This window comes from Chrysoperla carnea, chromosome 5 (assembly GCF_905475395.1).
Source record: "Chrysoperla carnea chromosome 5, inChrCarn1.1, whole genome shotgun sequence".
Lineage (NCBI taxonomy): Eukaryota > Metazoa > Arthropoda > Insecta > Neuroptera > Chrysopidae > Chrysoperla > Chrysoperla carnea.
In genome coordinates, this window is record NC_058341.1 from 21,679,726 (window position 1) to 21,701,453 (window position 21,728).

The following is a 21,728-nucleotide window of genomic DNA, read 5'->3' on the forward strand; positions in this document are numbered from 1 at the left end:
ATTTTAGCATTGTTGTTGTCCTAAAAATTGTCTTCGATTCGTTTTCTTAAGATAATTTTTAAGCATTTTTTTAACAAACTGTTATTATAAACAATTTCAATTCGAAACAGTTAATTATTAACAATATTTTTAATTATTTTGAATGTGAATTAATTTCCGTGCTGTAGTTAATTCATCAAATGAATAAAAAGCACTGCCTCACAGTCTAAAAAAGGTTTTACACAATTATTGTTCCTAGATTATGAACAATGTGTAATATTTATACACGACTGATGTGCTATATTTCATGCACAGACGTAAAAATTACTCTATCGAAAACATAACCACTTGTTTTTTGATCTTTAAAAACTATAGCTTTGAACGAGTGATTATTAAACAGCTGAAAAACTTACTGTTTCAAGAATATAAAATAATAGACACGAACTGTTTCAAATTACAAGTTAAAATTACAAATTCAAGCTTAGATAAGGAATCCAAGCTTAAAATTGCATGTTACTTTATCGATTATATTTTAAACAAATTAATAATTTAAAAATTCAAGCCATGACGAAGTTTCAATTCCCTGTAAAACAAATGCTTTATTTGTTCATGAGTATTATGACAAAGTGAAATAGATGAAATTAGTTAAAAAAATTAACGAAAAACATATCGAAAAAAATGCTCAAAATATCCTTAAGAAATTATGAATAATTTGTTGTATTGTGTTTCGATTTCACTTTGAGTTTATATCTTTTTCTGAACTGGAATTTGTCCAGCATAGACAATCTTATGTACAGTATCCACGGATTGTGGCGCTAAATGATTATGATTAAAAGATCGTCGCCATACGCCCCATCCATTATTCTCTTTCCATCCATGAGACGTATCCGGTTCATAATGGTGATGGGCATCTTCATGATACCAAATCTTCGATTCATGATGATGTTTCTTCAATTCAATAAAGAATTTATATAAATTGATTAATAATCCAACCAATGCAATCAGGAAGAATTTAATTTGTAAATGTGCTGATAACAGTTTCAATAAGAATTCAACTTTCATACGAATTGCTGTGGCCGCTATGTATAATTTTAATAAACCAATTAACTTATGGATTAATTTTACTCGTCGCTGCTTTTTGACCTTTATTTTGGGTACTAATTGCGATAGATCTGGACCTGAACCTTTTTTACCATGGGAAACTAAAGTATAATACAAAAAAAATTTATTAATGCTTGTAATTATTGTTGTAATTTTAATATATAAAAAATAATTTAAAAAAAATATTATATTCTGTTTAATAGTTATCTTTAGATTCGTCTTCATGTTGGTAATATAAGTATTATCAAAGATAACAAATGAGAACTTTGGAATATTTTGAATTAAATTTCGAAAAGGTAATTCCGATTAGCTAATTCATATTGATAATGACTGTATGACAGTCGAAATATGTATTTTTATTATATAAAATTGATCTAGGAAATTGGGGTCAAAATCGAAATTTAGTAGAAGTTTAATTATATTTTCACAATCAAGAATTTAAATTTTATATTATGTCTTTCACATGAGGTAACACCAGATGGTATAGTATTTGAAAAATTGATAGTTTATTATGCTGACTATGCCTACACAAAAACTAAAAAGAAGAATCGACATTATCTATTACACTAACCTTCATTCGCCTATGCTAACAAGATCACCGGGAAATATTGTGATATGACAGAAAATGATCATTATTTCAATATCGATATAATAAATTGTAGCGTCGAAGTACAAAAACGAAAATATAGTGTAACATAGTGAATTTTGATTTTAAACTTAAATTCTAACAAATTTTATTCGATTTTCCTTCTTATCTTCAATGCAATATGTATTAATCAAATTGACGTCTCTGCCTCCCTGTTTGTTTGTTTGCAATAAACTCAGAAACGACTTCTTGGAATTTCATGAAACCTTCACTGGAAGATTCAATTCTTTCTTGGCCATATTTGTGGTCTTTTTTTATTGAGAATTTTTCACTTTGGCTTAGAGCAAAACTTAGGTGTCAAGCTCCAGATGATATCTAATTTTAAATACAAATTAAAAAAGATAAATTTGGAGTAAAAAGAAAACCGAGACTAACAAACTTTTATTAACAGAATATAATAATTTTAAAATAAAATAAAAAAAATTATAATCATACCTTAATAGTAACATATCGATGCAAAACATAAAACGAATTAAGTCACATGTATTTGTAAACTTAATTCAAAACACAAATTAATTAAAAAACAAAAACAAAAAAAATTCATGCTAACAGGCATTACATAAAAACACATCTGTAAAAAAATCTTTTTAGGCATCATCAAACTATTTTAAATAATTATAAATTATCATAACAAAAATATTATTTAAACATGCTACGAACAAAAAAAATGCGATATCACTGTAAAACATGCCACACGCACAAAAAAATTAGTCAAAAAACCGTGCAAACTTTTATTTGCATTCTAATTAAATAGCTACACCTATTAGGTAAGCTAATCATTTTTTTGGTAATTTCAATAAAATAAATTACTAAGTGATTTTCTCTGAATATTAAATTAATTCGAAATAAATGAATAAATGTTTTTTTCGATAAAATTTTTGTTTAATTAGGAGAAAATCAACGGTTATATTTTTTTGGGTATATTTTATGAGTTAAGGAAATAATTTGTTAATAATAAATACAAAATGCGAATTTAAATTCATTTGGAGTATATGTAAATTTATGTTGAATATATCGGAAATCCCAAATAATAAGGGAAAAAACGTGAAAAGTTCAATTCCCAAAAAACAGTCATTTTTTATTCATTTCCAAAGATAAATTAGCAGCATTTTTCATATCTAACAAAAGTTAAATACAATATCTGTTGGATCCTTCCACTTTGGATATAAAGGATTTTTAAAAGAGACACAATTGGATAATAAAATAATAAACATAATTAAATCTTAAGCAGAAAATACTTCGAAGCTTTTTAATCAAAGTTGTCAATAGCGAGATAATCTCTCCTTCTTTGAACTGATTAAAATTAACTAAAGGTTTAGCTTACTATCACTAGGGATATTATAAAAGCTTTCTTTTATTACACATGATCCAGGAATCAAACCTTGAATCTTAACTATCGTAGCTAGTGCGTCTCTATTTCTTTCTCTATTGAATTTATTTATTTATCTTCTATTTTCACTTAAGTTACAGATTTATTAAATTTTTGAGAGTTAAAATCCCTAAATTTAATATAATTTCGTTCACAGTGTGATCAACATATCGTGGACGCAAATCCTCTAACAGCGATTACTGCAGGTCTGATTATAAACAAATATTAGTTTTTATTCCTATTATTGATATCATAATCAACTAGTTTCAATGATGGGATTTTTTTCGCATACTAGAAAAAATAGAACTAATTTTCATTATTGGGAATGAAAAATTTTCAACAACGAATCTTGCGGGTCTTATTTTACCCACATTCAATATAGGTACTTTGATTTTTTGTATACTCCAAATGACTTTATTTGAGAAAAAATGAAAGAAAAATCATTATTTTGATCAATATCAAACAATCATACAAATGCTAAATTCTCAAAATGCTCCAAAAATAATAATTTACCTGCTTTACTGGTACGTTCAGCTACACCGGTACTTCCATCCTCCGATGCTGCATTTGTATCAATATCTTCGTCTTCCTCTTCATCGTCATCCAATTCATCCGTTATCGTATTTACGTCTTTGGTGCCCGTGGTATCCTCTTTATTATTAAAGAATGTACCAAAACTATCCGATAACATGTCCGTTAACTCAGTGATAATTTGTGTTACAGAATGTGATACAGATGTTGGTTTATCTTCTGATTTGGCACGACCACCAGTTTTTAAACTGTAGTAACGATCAACTTCAGCATCGGCTTGTGCTATACAGAAAACAAATCATTTGAAATATATATTATTATGAAATTATTTTTAATATTTTAATGGGTTATTGCTTGTTTTATTAAATCAATGAAGCGTAAATAAATAGAGTGCTTATTATCAAAGAGATGGGCGATTTAATGTTTGTAATCAATTAGATTCAACTACTGTAGATTCAACTGCTAATCTTGCGATATAACGCACAAAATTAGCCGTCATGGGTATGACTTTTAAAGACTAGTATAAGTAAATAAAATTGAATTAGCAAAATTTCAAAATATTATTTTTCAAAATTCCAACGCTTTGTATCTATAAAAGAAGGCTTTCCCGGCTATAATTGTATTGAGAATTTCTCAATATTTTATCGTTATCTATCTTTTGATGAAGTTTTACTGTTATACCTTGCGCTTCCTTGCGATTGAAACAAGTTTTGTCGATTCAAACAGAGCTCCCAACGTCACTTTAGTTGTGGAATAAAAGTTTTTTTTAAAAAAAGGAATCTTCTTGGTCAAAGATCAAATAATTGACGAAAATTGGACAATATATCGAACGAAGTGTCTAGAGATAATATGGAAACATTGTGATTTGAGTTTAAAATTTCATTAAACATAAATATGACCATTCTTTGCATAGTTTTAAGACGCACGTGCATAAAAAAAAACAAGTTTATAAAATTAGAAATTCCAAAGAATTTGGTATCACTTTACCGAAGTGTAAGAGAACAAACATGAATCTGTTTTTAAGTGTTTGACGGTTAAAGCAGATAAGTAATAATTTTCCTCATTGGAATTTCTTTTTGCTTAGACACAAGCTTCCTGTCTGTAAACTAGTTTTTATATTATAAGTGAAAATACGATATTCACTTTTCACATGCAACTTCCTTTTGGAAAGCCGATTAAATTAAATCAAGGGGAACTAATATTTTTTCATACAGATTTTCTGCTGGAGATGTATATCAAATTAATTGCTCCCTTAACTTTGTTAATTTTGGCTGAATTTTGTATTAAACTCGAATTATTTTTTAAATGATATTATTTTGTTTTTAGTAAGAAGGTTTAGATATACCATAGAGTTGATTACTACATATTTTTTTAACTTCAGATGAAGACGAAGAATCGCTTCACGTACAGGATAGTAAATGTAGTTTCTGAAATCTTTAATAATGCGCAAAATATGAACGTTTCAATTTTCATATAAGACAATAGGAAGACATATAAAAATGAGTTTTATTTTTATGAATCGCCATAGAGGAGACCACATATAAATTTTGCAAGAATGAGATAGAAAACAATCTTTGAAGGCTTATATACTTTCCATCTTTTAAATCCAATTAATATCTTTAATCTAAATCTCACCATTATTATCTACAAAGCAATGAGATTTGTAATCTTAATATTACCTAATGCAGTTTTGACTGTGTTTTTTATAAGAAATTATTTCAATTTATTTGTTCAAAAGAACATTGACCCCCTTCCAATTATTAAATTCATAATTTTGTAAAAATACCATTTTTAATTAATAATTAGAAGATTATTAATAAATATAATTTAATATATTTACTTTCTTAAATATCCGTTAGCAGTTGCGAAAGATTTTAATATTTTTGTGTGTGTAAAATATATATTAACATAAATATAACGTAAAACAAGTTCTTATGTGAAATAATACGAGTATATCGGTCAAATTGAAGAATTTATATGTTGTTTTTTTTTTTGATACGGTTAATAAAATTTATAATTTATTCTAATATTTATATTAATATTTATTTAATTTTTGTAGATGAATGCAGCAGACAAGTAAACCACGGAATTGAATTAAATAAATCTCATAAATGTTAGTTAAAATTTTGTTTTATTTTCTATTTATGTTTAATTAATTTGATAACCTGAATGAATACAATAGTATATTATGACGGAAATTTGATTTTCCTGGTGATATAAAGACCGAAACGAAGGCGAGACTTTATGTACCTGAGTAAGGTATACTAAGCGGAGAATGACTTTTGTGATTTGTTGGAGTTTTGCTTTGCTACCGAGCCACAAATATCGCAAGTCACAATAATCGCTTTTCACGAAGTTAAATACGGCCGGAAAGATTGCACTGACGGCTATGGAACTAAGAAAAACTTTTGAACTTTTTACATTGTTATTTATAACGTGTTTATCTTACTACAACTTTTTTTTCAATTAATTATTCATTTTTCGAATTTTGATGCTCCCCCCCCCCCTTCAAATTTGACCCTAGAGTCACCTATGCTCGAATATAACTATATATAGTGCATATATATTCATTCTGGTCATCAGAAAAGGCTTTAGTTGCTAGAAGAAAGAGACGTATTTTATTATGAAATATTCGAACATATCCAATTACATGGAGATCCCAACGGGAGTATAGAACACAAACCCTATTAAAAATATTAAATGTTATATAACCATTTTTGTATATAAATGCAATAAGCCATGAGATAATAAATTTTATGTACATAATAAATTTAAGGTGTCAGATCTTGAGCTTTTGTATCCAGAGCAGCTTTTTTAACGCGAATGGGCGATTATTAGTATGAACTTAATTTAAAGAAGTGCCTGAATATTATTTCTAAATTTTATCAACGGGTGTTGTCACTAAATGTGTTGGTATAATTTAAAATTGAACTAGATGTTAAAACAGTCCTAAATCCAAACTGACAACATCCTACGGCTAAATTGATTTTTTATTAATTAGTATATGTACGTTCACATACGTACGTCAAGACATCACTCAAAAATCAATAAATATCCAAGGGTACTAAAAATGACAAGAGAAAACAATTAATAAAGTAGTCAATTTCATATTAAACTTGATAAAGAGTTTGTGAAACCATTATTGATCAAGAAATCTTATTAATCTTGTAAGATAAATATATTTCAGTGCACTTGACATTGTTTGACTAGTTTTTTTTATTTATTAAATCCGTGTGTTTAGCTATAAATAAAATTTCTTTTGATTTGATTTGTATGATATAAAGTAGATCTATTTAAATAATAGAAATATATTATGGTTGACAAACCATATATGTACAACTTTTATGTGATAATTTCTAATTTATATATTATGAATAAGAATAAATTAATACTAATATTTTTATATTTGGTTGAAACGGAAGTTGTGCTACTTTTTTATTTTTAATTTAGGCATACAAGGATTTTATCTACTTTCTTTTGTTTACATCAATCAACACACCGCAATTATTTATTATTAATAATTAGGTCTAAATTTTTTAATGAATGGGTAATTTAATTTGGTAATACTTTCTTCCAGACGCGGATCCCTAACCATTATTACCAGAAGGTTACTAATGACAATTGAAAAATGTCAATTTATTTACATCGGCGGGAAATATTCAACATTATTTTTTGTTATTACTTATTGTTGTTGTTTACTTACAGGGCGCTTGACATGAATCCAAGAAGTCCGGGTTCGAGTCCTGTTTCGAGTGTATTTTTTTCAATAATCTTTATTTTTTTTTTTTTTTGGGTTGATAAGAGAAATAACATTTTAACTAAAAAATTTATATAGGATTTATTATTTTTACAACCCATGGCATAAAAATTGAGGAAAAATATTTAACGCGAACCATTTTTAAATACATATAAAACTCCACTTCGTTTTAGAAACATATTCAAGATAATTTACTTCTTCTGTTTTATACCTCAGTTTTCATTGACTATATGGAAAAAATTCCAAAGACTAGTTCTAATATTCAAAGATTAAGACAATATTTGTGATAAATTGACTGTCGTCTTGGAGATATTTGTAAATTAAAGTTGAAGCTTATTATGAAATAAAGATTATAGAATTTCCGGCTGGATAAGAAATGGAATATTATTGTATACTAGTTATTACTGAATACTACATTGTCATTTGTACCAATTTTTTATTTTATGTATTTTGCTGCTAATCTGCGGTTTATACGTAATTAATACCCTAAAGAAATGTCATATAAGGTGCGTGTGTTAACTATTAATTAGACCGAAAATGTTCATTTTTAAAATATTTCTACAGATAAATATTTGAAATGATTATTAATACTTTCTTAGTTAATTAATTTTCTTATGTTTACGAATTAGCGGCTTTGTTTTGTTCAGAATAGTATCAGAATCTACCCAGATGACTATCTTCTAAGAAGCGAGTAGGTCATTTTGAAAATTTAAGTTTTCAATTTGAAGTATTTAGAATAAAACGATTCCCGTATGGACGAGAAAAGGATTTCTTAGATCATCTGATGCATTTATTATTAGAGTTTACTAACATATATGCATGATTTACTTAATTACGATATTAATTGAATTGATTCAAGGAGCTAAAATCGTGGAAGCTATAATATTATAGTCTAAATTAATTCGTGTACCTATTTCTCACAACAACAAAAAATTCGAAAATTATACTAGCGAAAACTCTAAATATTAATTTAATATTTAACGCCTTAAGTGCTGTGGAAGAAGTCAAAAAATAATTTCAAAAATACAGTAAATAATTTCATAGTAAATAATTTTAACAACAAATCATTAGCTATAAGTCCTCCTGAATGAAATTAGTGCAAAGGTTGAATATCCCTCCGTGTTGCTGTTAAATTTTAAATTCATATTTAAAATTCATGTCAATATCTAATAATTTAGAAAAAATATTAAAATTAATAATAAAAACTATATCTATTAAGTAATTAATTATGCTGATATTCACTGAAGTCGTTATTAATTATTGAAATATAAAAATGGTATAAAAAACTATATTTTTAAATAAATATATGCAATTTATTTCAATACAATCTTTTGAACTTCAATTATTTATGAATAATATTTCTGGTGAAAGTTTTATAATAAAATATGTGGGCAAGGCTAGAAGAATATCATAGGTCAGGTTCACATAATACTCCTTTAACTGTACTTATTAACCGACTTCAAACAAAAAAGGAGGTGGTTCTCAATTCGAATGTATTTTTTTTTATGTTATGTTATTTTAAAAATTCCAAACATTAATTATCGTTGTATCCCCAATTCACATGGTTATTGACATAATTCTGTCTTTTGGATCTACGTTTCTTCTACGATAGCTGTCTTTTGGGATATAACTCCCAACTATAATGATCGATTTTAATATTGTTGCTTTTTTTTAAGTTCAATATTATTGCAATGCTTTTTACGTTGGTGGGAATGCAGGTTAATAACAATAATCGTAACTTAATGGTCTTTTCACAAGGCTAATGCATTTTTATTTGTTGTTGTCAAAGTCAATGACATACTTTTTTTCTTTGATTTAGTGACAAATTAATAAAGTATTTAATGACCGATTTTAATATTGTTGCGTTTTTTTTAAGTTCAATATCATTGCAATGCTTTTTACGTTGGTGGAAATGCAGGTTAATGACAATAATCGTAACTTAATGTTCTTTTCGCATTGAAATATAAATTTTGTTTGCACAAGACTAATGCATTTTTATTTGTTGGTGTCAAAGTCAATGACATACTTTTTTTTTTCGATTTAGTGACAAATTAATAAAATATTATGCATTTTTTATATATGCATTTTTTTTATTACTGAAATAAACCACATGCATTTTATTCATAGACACAGCAAGAATCAATAAAAATACACACATATTGACATGATAGAAGCAATAAATTTTACCGTTAAATGTATTATGATGCAAGACAATCCATTTATATTAATCAATATTGCTAATCAGTAATTGGGTATTTCAATAATTTTTTATTTTCTATTTTTAAAATAATCATCACTTCAAATTGCAGAATATTTATAATATACAGTTAATAGTTATTGGACCCTGGAGACTTTTAGACTTTTGAAAAGTGTTATACACTCGGCTGTAATTTTGTTTGTAATTTCATTATGGAGAGAATCAAACATTTTGTCCTAGTTGAAACTTTAACGACATTACAAAAGGTTTAAAGACACAGTGTGATACATGTTCGTTACGTAATTTGTTAAATCGCCGTGTTACCGTCATCCCAACTGTTGAATAATGTTAAATTTTACCTCAATGGGCAGTTCTTGTTATCGTATGCGCGATTAAAGTCGACCATTAATGGCTCCTTTTAATGGTCACTCCTGAAAGCTTCGATAGAGATATACTAAGGTAGAGTTAAAGAAAGTTAAAGCATTGCCGCCGTTTCCAGCCAGAGGTTTGGTATTTATGATATAATAAAAGCTGCAGCCAATCATAGACTTATGATCCGATTAATGTATATGGTGGAACCAAAAATTGTATCGGTTAACTTTTCCAGCTAAGAAGCAGTGTACCCTTCAACTAATATTAATTCCGAATTATTACGAGCAAACATAACAATATAGAATTTTTGTTTATAAGCAAACAGAAATCAATTTTTATCATATAATTTAATATAAAGTTCCCTTAACATGAGAATCACAATAACTCGATCTTTTTCTAAGTCTAGGAGACCAAGACTATTTTTCATTTTTAAAATGTATGTGCAAATTTTGTAAAACAGCTCAGTTGCAGAAAACAGATCAGATTCAGATATAATAATTTCTGTATTTCGAAAAAAATTTCGTAAAATATAATTCCCTACTTATAGGAATTTTTTACAGTAGCTTAATATAGTATACGAAAAAAAAACTTCAAATTCGAATATTAAAAATAAGAATAATCAATTTCAAGCTGGTATGGTGGTGCATATAAAACGACACGTCACGTATTCAGGAAAGCGGCCCTGTCAGCATAGTACTAATTTTGAAATTATATTTTATGATATGTGTTAATATTGAAAAAAAAAAATAACCCTTCCTTCGCAGTCGCATAAAAATTTTTCTTCAATAATATCTTTCTACTAATTTCAAAAAATGTACGTTCCTTTTACTCTTATTTTGCTGCCGTGCACCGGTAATAAACGGAACATTATTGATTATTAAATTTAAAATTGATTTGCAATGATTGTCAATTTAGTTAGCATTGATTGATTATCAATTATTGATTATAAATAGTTTTTTTTTATTAATTATTATTAAATTAATTTTTTTCTTTTTAACAATAGTATTAGTTACATTACAACAATATTAATATCTAATGTTTGTTTTTATATTTATTAAGAAGTATGTTATTAGTAAATAATGTTATTATGTCATTAGTGAAGTACAATATTATGTTTTTTATGTTATACGTATTATTTATGATGTGTGCATCTATGTACTAGACGCATTTATGTACAATTATGTGTGTGTAAACATGTAAATAATATGTATTTATGTCTATTAATTAATGATCATACTATATAAATTCACTACATCATTTATACTACACATCAAAATAACATTTTAATAACCATACAGATACACTATAAAAAATTGAAATTATAAATATAAAATGCAATAAATCACACACAATCATATCCTTTTATTATGGATGTCTAGCTAATTTCCTGATAGGATAAGAATCTCGTAGTTTGTACATAAACAAGGTTCGAATATATTTTAGAACTCATCATTTGTTTAAACTGTCTATGTACTAGAAACGCAAATTAATTATTCATTTTACGAATTATCGATATAGAAAAGACTCAGTTAAATGGTGATGCCGGTTTTTCTTTTCTGTAATCTATATCAGTTCTATGAACTAAGAAAGAAATTGAGTCTGATTTTTTCTACTGCTAAATCTAGTATGTTAAATATAAATAAACTTTTCAACACCTTTTTGGTAGATCCTATATGAGGTATGTTTATTTATTTGCGCTTCCACCATAGTTTTAAACTGACTTGTTTCAAACTGAAAAAAAAAACTGAATCTTCTAGTTTGTACACTAAAATCTTTCAAAAAAAGGCAAAACATTCAAATGACATTGAAATTCGTAAATATAACAAGTCAGTATTGCTTAATTCTCTAACAGCGATAAAGCTCGTTGTGCGGCTAAAGGCTATTGAAGACTACATCATTCTTTCAGTAGAAAATTTTGAAACATGAAGATGAAGATTTTGTAATGAAAGATTTTTTAACCATGTTAAAGGATGTTTTTAGCCTCTTAGGTGCTCTTTTTATCACTGGAATATTCGAAATTTATGTGGATGTACAAAAGTACTTGTACAAAATTGATTCACAAAATAATTACCAAAAATTTCCCGTAATTTACTCAAAAAATATAAATGTTAATTAGGTAAAAGTACCGAAAATTAAAAAACCGTGATGAATACGATGACAAAAAAAATAAATTATTTTTTGACAGTTTTATGGACGCGTAAATTTACATAGCACATATCAACTACATGTTAATAAGCCAATGTTACAATGAGTTGATTAAAAATTACTCTGAGAAGCATATATCATATTTATATTTATTTAACGTCAATTTTATTACATTCATTGTAAACTTTAGCTGAGTAAAGTCAACGATGCACTAATGCGTTAAATTGTCATAAATATGTTAACACGTTAAATAGATATAATAATATCGTATGTATATCAAAAGAATGTTTCAAAAATTTGGGTTATACTGTGAAAACGTTTATTATATTATTGTTATGTTGATAGATTTTACAACTTTTGAAGCAAAAGTCGTGACATCGTGAGAAGGTGTTTCAAGATACCGCCACGAGTACATTTACAAAATAAGATTCTTTACATTGACATTTATTTAATACAAATATTGAGCCTAAAAATTAATGGTAGACGCGAATATTAAAATTTTTAATGCAAAAATATTAGAAACTCTGGTAATCTAGGTAAGTTCCATTGAACATAACTGAGTTTCTAGTGGTTTCTGTTGCGAAGGAAGAATGTTTATTTCCTTCTCCGATAAAAGTTTTTTAATAATTAATGAAAATAAAGTCTCCCCATCTACGATCACTGAGAAAGTTTTAATTTTGTTATTTTCAAGAGATATTTCAAGTTTTTAGAAGACATGAAATATTAATGACTGGATAAAAAAGGAACTGATAGAGCTAAACATTGGTTTCTAGCCCTGTGGATCATCTGCGCTTCTTTAACTATAGAATTCTTTTATTATACAGTGCAAACACCATGCACTTTTTCGCTGAAAGTTTCACTCAAATCATGCGCGTTAATGATTTCGAGTTCCAACTATCTTTCTGCCTCTACGATCATTTACTATGTTTACATGTGCAAGGCAAGTTTGTACTTTTCAAGTACTTAAAATATAAACAACAAACTACGTACCCTCCAATACCAATGGAACAAATTTTTATTAAGACTTTCAATTAACGCCGCCTACAAATAAAAGCTGATACGAAAGTTTATATCAGCAAAAAGTTGTAAAGATGGCCCAAATTAGTAACTTAAAATAATATGATGTAAAGGTCACGTTTACGGTGATCGAGCAACTCTAAATATTGTCCCTATTCCAAAATATTAACATTCCTCGGATTTTGGTTTTATAGCTATGTAAATACATTCATACTTACATCGGTGTAGCCGTCACACCAAAACTGCCTAAAAAGGATTCAGCGTTACTGAAAAGGTATATTGATGTAAAACTCAAAACTAAATGTTTTCATTGCAATAATCTCTCTAATTTGTAAAATGGAGTAAAAGGAAAATTCTTACAGTCCCATATCAGTACAAATTTAGGGATAGTTACTTAGTTAAAGAAATTTCAAAGACATTTCAAACAAGAACACTTAAAATTGTCATAGTTGAAAATTCATGTAAAGTTGAAGCCCCGTAGCGACAAATTTTCTAATATTTTACATATCTTAAAAGTAGCAGAGATAAAATTATTTAAATTTTTTTACCACATGGCTGATTATACTTAACAAAACACAAATATCATTTTAAATAAACAAAAATCGCGATTAACTGTAAGACATTATTCAATGAAAACAATATGTTTTATATGATTATTTAAACTCATATTTTCCGTTAATTTATCATCATCACACACTTTCAATAATTTAATTTGAAAAAATCAAACATCTGCTTTCATTTTATAATGAAAAAAAGTCAATAACCACAGAAATTTTGTATTGTTATTTAAAAATTATTTAATCAAAATACAGTATTTGTTATAATCTTAGTTATATCTACGCTTGAAGCTAAATTATTTGTTTTTCTACAAAAATTTTTTAATCAGCTTATGGCATTTGATTGTCTCACTAATGCTATGGAAAAGATTTAATGTAATATTTTTAATTAGAAAAGAAAAAAAGTTTATAAATCTTTAATTAGGGTTATTGACCGGAAAAAATTGAACAATTATTGTTAGTAATCGAAGAAAAAAGTTTTAAAAACTACTACTTACAGCCCTAGCAAGAATATTTCATCATATATATCAAAATTTAGGAACATGAGTATTCTTTCTAAAATAATCTATCAATGCGTAAAACTAATGTAGAAATTGTTTTTATCAAAAATTATAATGGAAACGAGATGGAACTGAAATTATATTGATATGTAAAGGCTTAAATTCAATACAGACTCTTATCTTATTAGTATTATTAGTATATTAGCCAGCAAGTGGCTTAACGCTCAAGCATTGGTACAATTTATCCTTTAGCTTTCACACAAAAGGCTCTAAAATCTCTAAAGCCACAAGGGATAAAAAAGTTAAAATATATGTAAGATAGTAATATCCCTTTTATAAAAGCAAGCAACTTTAACCTGAAAGTTTTTTTGAATAAGTTCAATAGATTGGAGGACTTATACAATATGTAAACATGTTACTATGTAAATTATATCTCTATGGCTGAAATGGAAGCCATTACAAAATATCATAAGAAACACCCCACGCTTTCTTACGATACAATTATTTTTTTCTTAATCACTATTTTTTTTAACTTATATAAATTATTTTCTACTTTTTAATTCAGCTAGTTTTTTATTAATATTATGAATTGTTATATGCGCTTCCACCATCAAAGACTTTTTAGTTAATCGTTAATCCTGAAGATCCTGATTAGGATAATCGGACGTTCATGAGTGTGCGAAGTTTCAAATCAATCCCACGTTTTGAAGTGGGTTAAAATTTACGTTGATAGAACCCGTTACATAGATACATACCAAGCTAATAAAAGCGTGTTAAAAATACTTTTTATTTGGCTTTCAACAGTAAATAATTGGCTTTGTAAGAAAAAAAGGACCAATGACGAAGTCTATAATAATTTTTCCCAAACGAATGTATTTTTACAAATCATTTTACAGGCACACGCAAGGTTCTTTCTCTTTTAAATTTTATTTATGTTAAAATTAATTGAAGAGGTTCGAAAATTAGGCCTCATTAGTTTTAATGAAAATGATATGCAAAATTTTTATTTGCAAACATTTGTAGAAATTGGATTTTAATCAACATCTAACCATATGAATTTGATTAAGTATAACTATTTCCGGTTTAAATACAAGACTCTATAATTATGAATGAATTAAAAAAAACACACATACATCTGCAATTCTCTTGTTAGCAAAAGTGTTACACAAACTCAAAAAATAAAAATAAAAAACAATTCTACAAACCTAGTAATTTGGAACGTTGTTCATCTAATGCCCTCTGCGCTCGATCAAAGAAACATTGTGCTCGATCTTCTTTTTGAAATAAGCATTGCAATACATTCAATATTGCTTTACGTCCATTTGAAAAGACGGACAAATCATCTGGTATATTTCCAGGTAATGCTCGTCCGGCTGATGCTTCCAATCTCGGTGCTCCCGCTGCTGGTAGAGCCGAGGCTGATTCTGTTTTCGTTAAATTTTGTTTTGGCGTTACAATTGTAATTGTACCAGCATTTACACATAAATTACTATGACACAGTAAAAACACAAAACTTAAAAATAAAATTTGTAAGAATGCCGCCATTGCGTCTAAAAATTTCAGACCAGTCTTTTTTACACACAAAAAAAAAAAATCACAATATATAAACACTTATTGACTCTAAAATTCAACAATTACGCTTCTTTGAATCCCCTTTTTTTAAGCAAACCACATTTTTAAATATAATTGTTGCTTTCTTTGCATTAATTAGCGGAATATATTTTATAAAAACTACTCTATAACTGACAATGAATGTGGTGTAACTGACTAACTACTACGTCAGCCTTGACTTTGTGTTGTGCAGAAATAACCATGAACCATGCTTCGTATAATGTTTATATACAGACCCAGATCTTCGTGACCTACTAAAGGCCCACCTTAGTTTGTTAAATTTGTTGTATATATTAATAATATATTTATATATGATGTTTACATGAATGTATTATTCATATTATCTATGTGTTAATTTTTATACAGTAGGTTTAGTGTTTAATTAATTAATTAATATACAAATTTAGTTTTAAGATCTTTTATTGATCGATAATGGTTCAACAAATAAAAATTTAATGTTAATTAATCTGAAGACGTAAAACGGATAAGATGTTTGATACTAAAATTTCAAAAAGAGTCAAACCTAATCCTATTGTTTCTATCATTTATACTCTTTAAAACCTGTTTAAGTAAGAAACAGCAAGATCTATGACAGAAAGTCGTTTTTACCTTTTTTCACTTGGGGATTTCAGGCTGCTTCTTGCCTGGACATCTGTACGTGACAGTGCAGCGTAACGCATTCTTTAATTTCGTGGAACTAACTTTTTTTTTGTTTCAAACTTCTTTAAGTAAGAAAAACCATCCCATTATTAGCGAAAAACTTGTTTAGTGAAGAACCTCCATAAGCGATCAAGAAATTGCGGTCACTGAAGCTTTTAGTTATCTAAATTAAGCTGTTATTTGTTTTGCAGAAAAGTTTTCGATTATGGATAATTTACAATAATTTCAATCAAATAACTACCCTGCAGGATATTTAAATAGAATTTTTCGATTTGAAGGCCACATATCTGAGGTATCTGTCCATTAAAAGTATGATTGGTTAATTCAAGTTCACAAAGAACTTTGGAAAAACCAGCATTATTACGAATTCAGATCAATCTTAACAGCAAAATAATCTAGCAGGTTCCATTTGATAAATATCCAGACCAAATAATTAAATGAGTGCGAAAACGAAGTGCAACAGATATTCAAAAGATAAATCAGAGCACAGAGATAAAAATGAGCACCCGGAGATTCAATTGTTTATAACTCGACAATTTTTGCTCCTAATGACTTCAAATTTTCTGAGAATATTTCTTATAAGTTTAAGTAACAATAAAAAATTTAAAAAAACTTTCTTCAGACCCTCGTCCTCCAACATCACTTTAATTCAATCTAAAAAAATTAGATAAAACCAGCGGAGTAAAAATTGCATTAACAAATTGATCGAACTTCGAACACCAAGACATAATTCGATACCATGTTCAATGAGATACAATAAAATTTTAAAGATTGTTTACCAAGTATTATATAAAAAACTTAATTTGTATTTGTCCTAAAAAATGATGCCGAAAACGGGAGTAGAAAGTCATCTTTAGAGGGTTATATGAATTTGAAATCTAATTTTTGCATTAATTTTATCAATTTACGAAAAGGTCATATCCTAAATTTGAATAAAATGTTAATGTAAACGAAGAAATTAGATGCATTTCACTTGCTAAAACATACAATTAGTCATCTGAATTTATAATTACATTTTGATTTTTGTTTGCAATACAAGTTTATAATCACAAATAGTGCCTGCAGCTTCATACGCGATTTTATCAAATATATAAATTCACTTCTAATCAGATGTCTAATTGTCCTTTCGTGCAGAACCGAATTTGGCACCGCTGCCTGAAATATTTATAACTTCTACATTTTTTCAATATATTCTTGATTTGAGTTTTCACAGAATATTTCTATAATTAATGTGTTTGAATTTTATGAATAATTTGAAATGGCAAAAACTAAAGTTTTTGAAGCACATCCCTTTCAACCCCTTACTCTACTGTATTCTGAATGTATTATGAATCACTTTATCTATTAGAAAAAACTGCATCAAAATCCGTGGCGTAGTTTTAAAGATCTAAGCAAACATAGGGATTAGGGACAGGCAGATGGATTGAAGCGACTTTGTTTTATACTATGTATTAATATATTAAAAACAGATTCGTTTAATAAGACCGGGTCCTTAAATTCTAAAATCCGTTGAAGTGTGAAACATGATAAATGAAAGAAAATAATTTGGGTTAACGTCTGCTAGTGCATTAAAAAACTTGTTTGCATTAAATTGTTTTATACACCTGCATTATGTTTGACCTTCAGAATTAAATTATAACGCATTCAAATTTTTATTCAAATTTTAAAATATCTAAAATTTTGAATTGATATTTAATTTGATTAATTATTAATTTATACAATGAGAACTTGAAACCGGTTAAGTATCCATTATGCATATATTAATTTGTTTAAAAATAGCCTAAAATCGTTTTTAAACTAAAAGACTAAGGTTAAAGTTAAAAATAAATTTCATTAAAATTGATAAGGACGTTTTAAGATATTGTGGTAAAAATTTTTATTTCCGTCTTGAAAAATGTTGACTACTTTAGATTTGATTGAACGAAAGTATTATGTTCGATGAAAAATTTCTCTGCGCTCCTAACATTCCTAAATTATTTGTAACCTTGATCAATTTTTTTTTTAAATTTAGCCCGATTTTGTTTTTTTGTTTGTTTGTTGGGTTATTTCCAAAATTTTCATAGCTATGTTGAAAATTTCTCGAATTGGAAATTCAAGTTGTTGCTAACAACACTCTCGATCAAATTACCTTTCAAAAATAATCCAAAACGATGCATTTATTTAGGAGCTACTACTTTAATCCCACGTCAAATTCATCAAACCCCTATTTTTGGTTCAAGTCAAATTTTTAAAACCCTCTCCCTTCGAGTAAAAATCTATAGCGCTATCGATTTTATCGCAAATGCAGGAACATTATGCAAATTTTGAGATATTATGTGTCTTTAAAATTTTTTAAGCAGCCGTTTCGACAATATTCAAAACGATATTACACTTTAAAAAAGTTCTCTTTCCGAACTAAGAATAAGTTTTGATGTATTGTTATTATTTTAACGTTTTCCACCATTTGATTAAGTTCAGCTGTTTTTTGAGCTCATTCGGATCTCCTGTATAAGAATATTTTTAGAAGAAGTTTAGTAAGTTTATGTCAGCCCCCCTCCCGTTCATTTAAGCGACCACAAAGGTAATACACTATTGGATGAGTTAATATTATATTGTTATACAATCAATCACATTTTTTGAATTTTATAATAATACCTTATAATATATTTGAAATAAAAAGGTCATAATAATAATTTATAGAAAAATTACTTGAATAATGAATATTTTGCTACAATGTACGTTTTAAATGGCCATTATCACAATAAACAATCTAATAAAATATTTATATTGTTGGCTTAACATACATCATATTAAATTTCATCGGATAATATATTTATTATTTAACACAAGCAATAGAGACTTTCAGCTTAAGAATTCTCAAACTCCATGAAATAATCATTTTTTCCAAACCAATGTAGCCTTTTCATGTTTATAATGAAACAAATTTTAAAAATATATGCATATATTGTAAGATGTCACATACCTTTCCCAGTATCTCTGGAACGTTAAAGGTCTTCTAGGGCTTCATTTATGAAAATTGATAGAGTAATTTGCCTCCCTTATTTGCATATATACATTTATATACCTTTTTTACTTTTCATTTAACTGTTAATTAATTTATTCACATGTAATTAAAATGTAGGTCAATTATCTTCTTATTTATTATGCCTGATTTATTGCACTAACATTTCATATTTGATTATTTTCAAATACATATGAAATCAAACCAAGTTGAGACTATTTGCATATACTTACTTCAACATAACACGGTGTTTATAAAGTAGCTATTCCAAGATATTACTTTTTGTCTCAAAAAGCACCACAGTACACTAATACATGACATGTCACATAATCAGTTTTAGTTAACAAGCCATGAGCCCATTATGAAATAAAATTTATAAAATTCGAATTATTTGTTTTTCTACATTTTTTTCTGCCATTTTGTCCATGATTAAGATCTGATCTAGATCTGTCAATTCGTCAATTCGTCAACAAGTTTGTCTTTACCCAGAATGAAGTTAATTATGACGCTAAGGATGAGGTTATTTCAGGTTTTTAAACCATCGACGGCTTAGGTTGGTTGGTTGGTAGGTAAATAGTTTAAAGAAGTTCAAAAGCTTATTGTAATATCCTACATTTGTTTTACCATCTTTTTCGTTTATTTTTGCAGCTCTTCGATAATTATGAACGCTGAGTACCCCCATGCATATACCTTGCACTACATTCATACCGCGATCGGAATAGGTTACGCTTTAATCAACTGAGCCACTAGGCTTGGTCGACGACTTAGATTACGAAAGAAATTATAAAAAAAATTAATTTTCGTTAGGCAATGAATTTCAAAATGTAGTCACATATGTTTAAAAATGAATACTATGATTATCATAAGAATAATCAAGTTGTGTAATATAATAATAAACTAGTTAAGTTATTCATGCATACATATTATAATCTCAACACTGAAACAGTCAGGTAAGTAATAAATGCATGTGCAGTAAGTATTATTTATTTTATTATACTTATTATAGGCAAAATGTATCAAATTATATATCAAAGAGTTTTTCACATCAGATAACACTTTTTTTTATTCCTGATTAATTCATATTAAGTAAACAATAATAATAATATTATATAAAAAATACATTCTATTTATATACAATGTGTACAATGCTGTTTAATTATATTAAGTTTTAACTGCATTTCATTGATTAGAAATATTCCTCGTAATCAACTCCAAAAGAAAAAACTCTTAAAGTAATTGTTCCGCGATTCCAATATATTAAGAAATTGGACAATAAGTATTTAAATGTACAATACACGCAATGCTAAAAGGAAGAAGGCGATTAACCACATCGTTTATGAGAGAATTGCGGTTTAAATTGGCATATTTAATATCGAATTTAATAGAATTAAATGTGTAAAAAACTGAAAACTGAGTATCGTGTGTGAAGGTCCCGCTAGTATAAAATTAGACAATCTTATGTATCTTATTTCAATACAAGCTCATCTACTCCGACCGTGCATATAATCTAAAACTTTTTGACAATAGTGTAGCAAGACAACTACCAAAGTTTGCAATTTCAAATCCAAAGAACTAAGGATGTAACATTTTGAAATACGTAGCCTATACGTACAAAATAATTGAATGTTTGTAACTTTCAGCTCCAAAATACTTTGGAATAAGATTTTGATTTATTAAAACAAAATTTTTTTCTTCCTCCGAGCGGAATGTGTCAACTTTCGTCCCGCTATACTCCACCGAGCAGAAAAATAGTACACACATGGGAGCAAGTAAAGAATGTCTCAGATTTCATGTTCATTCATCCAGAGGCGAAGAGGATTTTTGTTCCCATCAATGTGTATAATAAACTATTTTTCTTCTGAGGGTAATATTTAAATTAAAAGAAGTAACTTTCGAGAGAATCAAGTCGGAAATAAATCGAAAATTATAAACAAAATTGTACACATTGTAGCACGAATGCATAATATATAAGTCAAATTATAACAATCTAGGGTTATAAACTCAATAAATTTGTAGGTTTTATGATTTATGAATATTTATGAATAAAATATATACCTACTATCTTACTATGCCGGAAAATAACTGCAATTTAATTGTCTATATATATATATTGACAAAAAAAAAAGGTGATATATTAATCTAGTTTTTCCAATAGGTGTAAATTACATCATAAGTCAAAGTATATTATATTATAATTATAATTATTCTTATATTATTTAATTAAGTATTTATTAATTACTTTTGATTAGCATATAAGATAATAATTTTTAAATGTACCTATACGT

The 21,728-nt window shown here is 27.3% G+C and overlaps 1 protein-coding gene across 1 annotated transcript; it reads right to left on the reverse strand.

Moving 5' to 3' along the window:
* Nucleotides 1–723: 723 nt before the first annotated feature.
* On the reverse strand, nucleotides 724–15,716 carry LOC123301053. The gene is made up of 3 exons (XM_044883781.1): nucleotides 15,377–15,716; nucleotides 3,609–3,908; nucleotides 724–1,181 (listed from the first exon to the last, which is right to left on the reverse strand). The coding sequence occupies exons 1-3, from the start codon at nucleotides 15,714–15,716 to the stop codon at nucleotides 724–726; spliced, it is 1,098 nt and encodes a 365-aa protein (XP_044739716.1).
* Between the last annotated feature and the right edge of the window lie 6,012 nt (nucleotides 15,717–21,728).

Excerpts from the sequence above, each read along its gene's own strand:
- LOC123301053 (XM_044883781.1), bottom strand. The coding sequence starts at position 15,716 with ATGGCGGCATTCTTACAAATTTTATTTTTAAGTTTTGTGTTTTTACTG. Across the intron at positions 3,909-15,376 it reads ACAACGTTCCAAATTACTAG|CACAAGCCGATGCTGAAGTT; the intron begins GTTTGTAGAATT and ends TTTTCTGTATAG. Across the intron at positions 1,182-3,608 it reads TGAACGTACCAGTAAAGCAG|TTTCCCATGGTAAAAAAGGT; the intron begins GTAAATTATTAT and ends ATTATACTTTAG.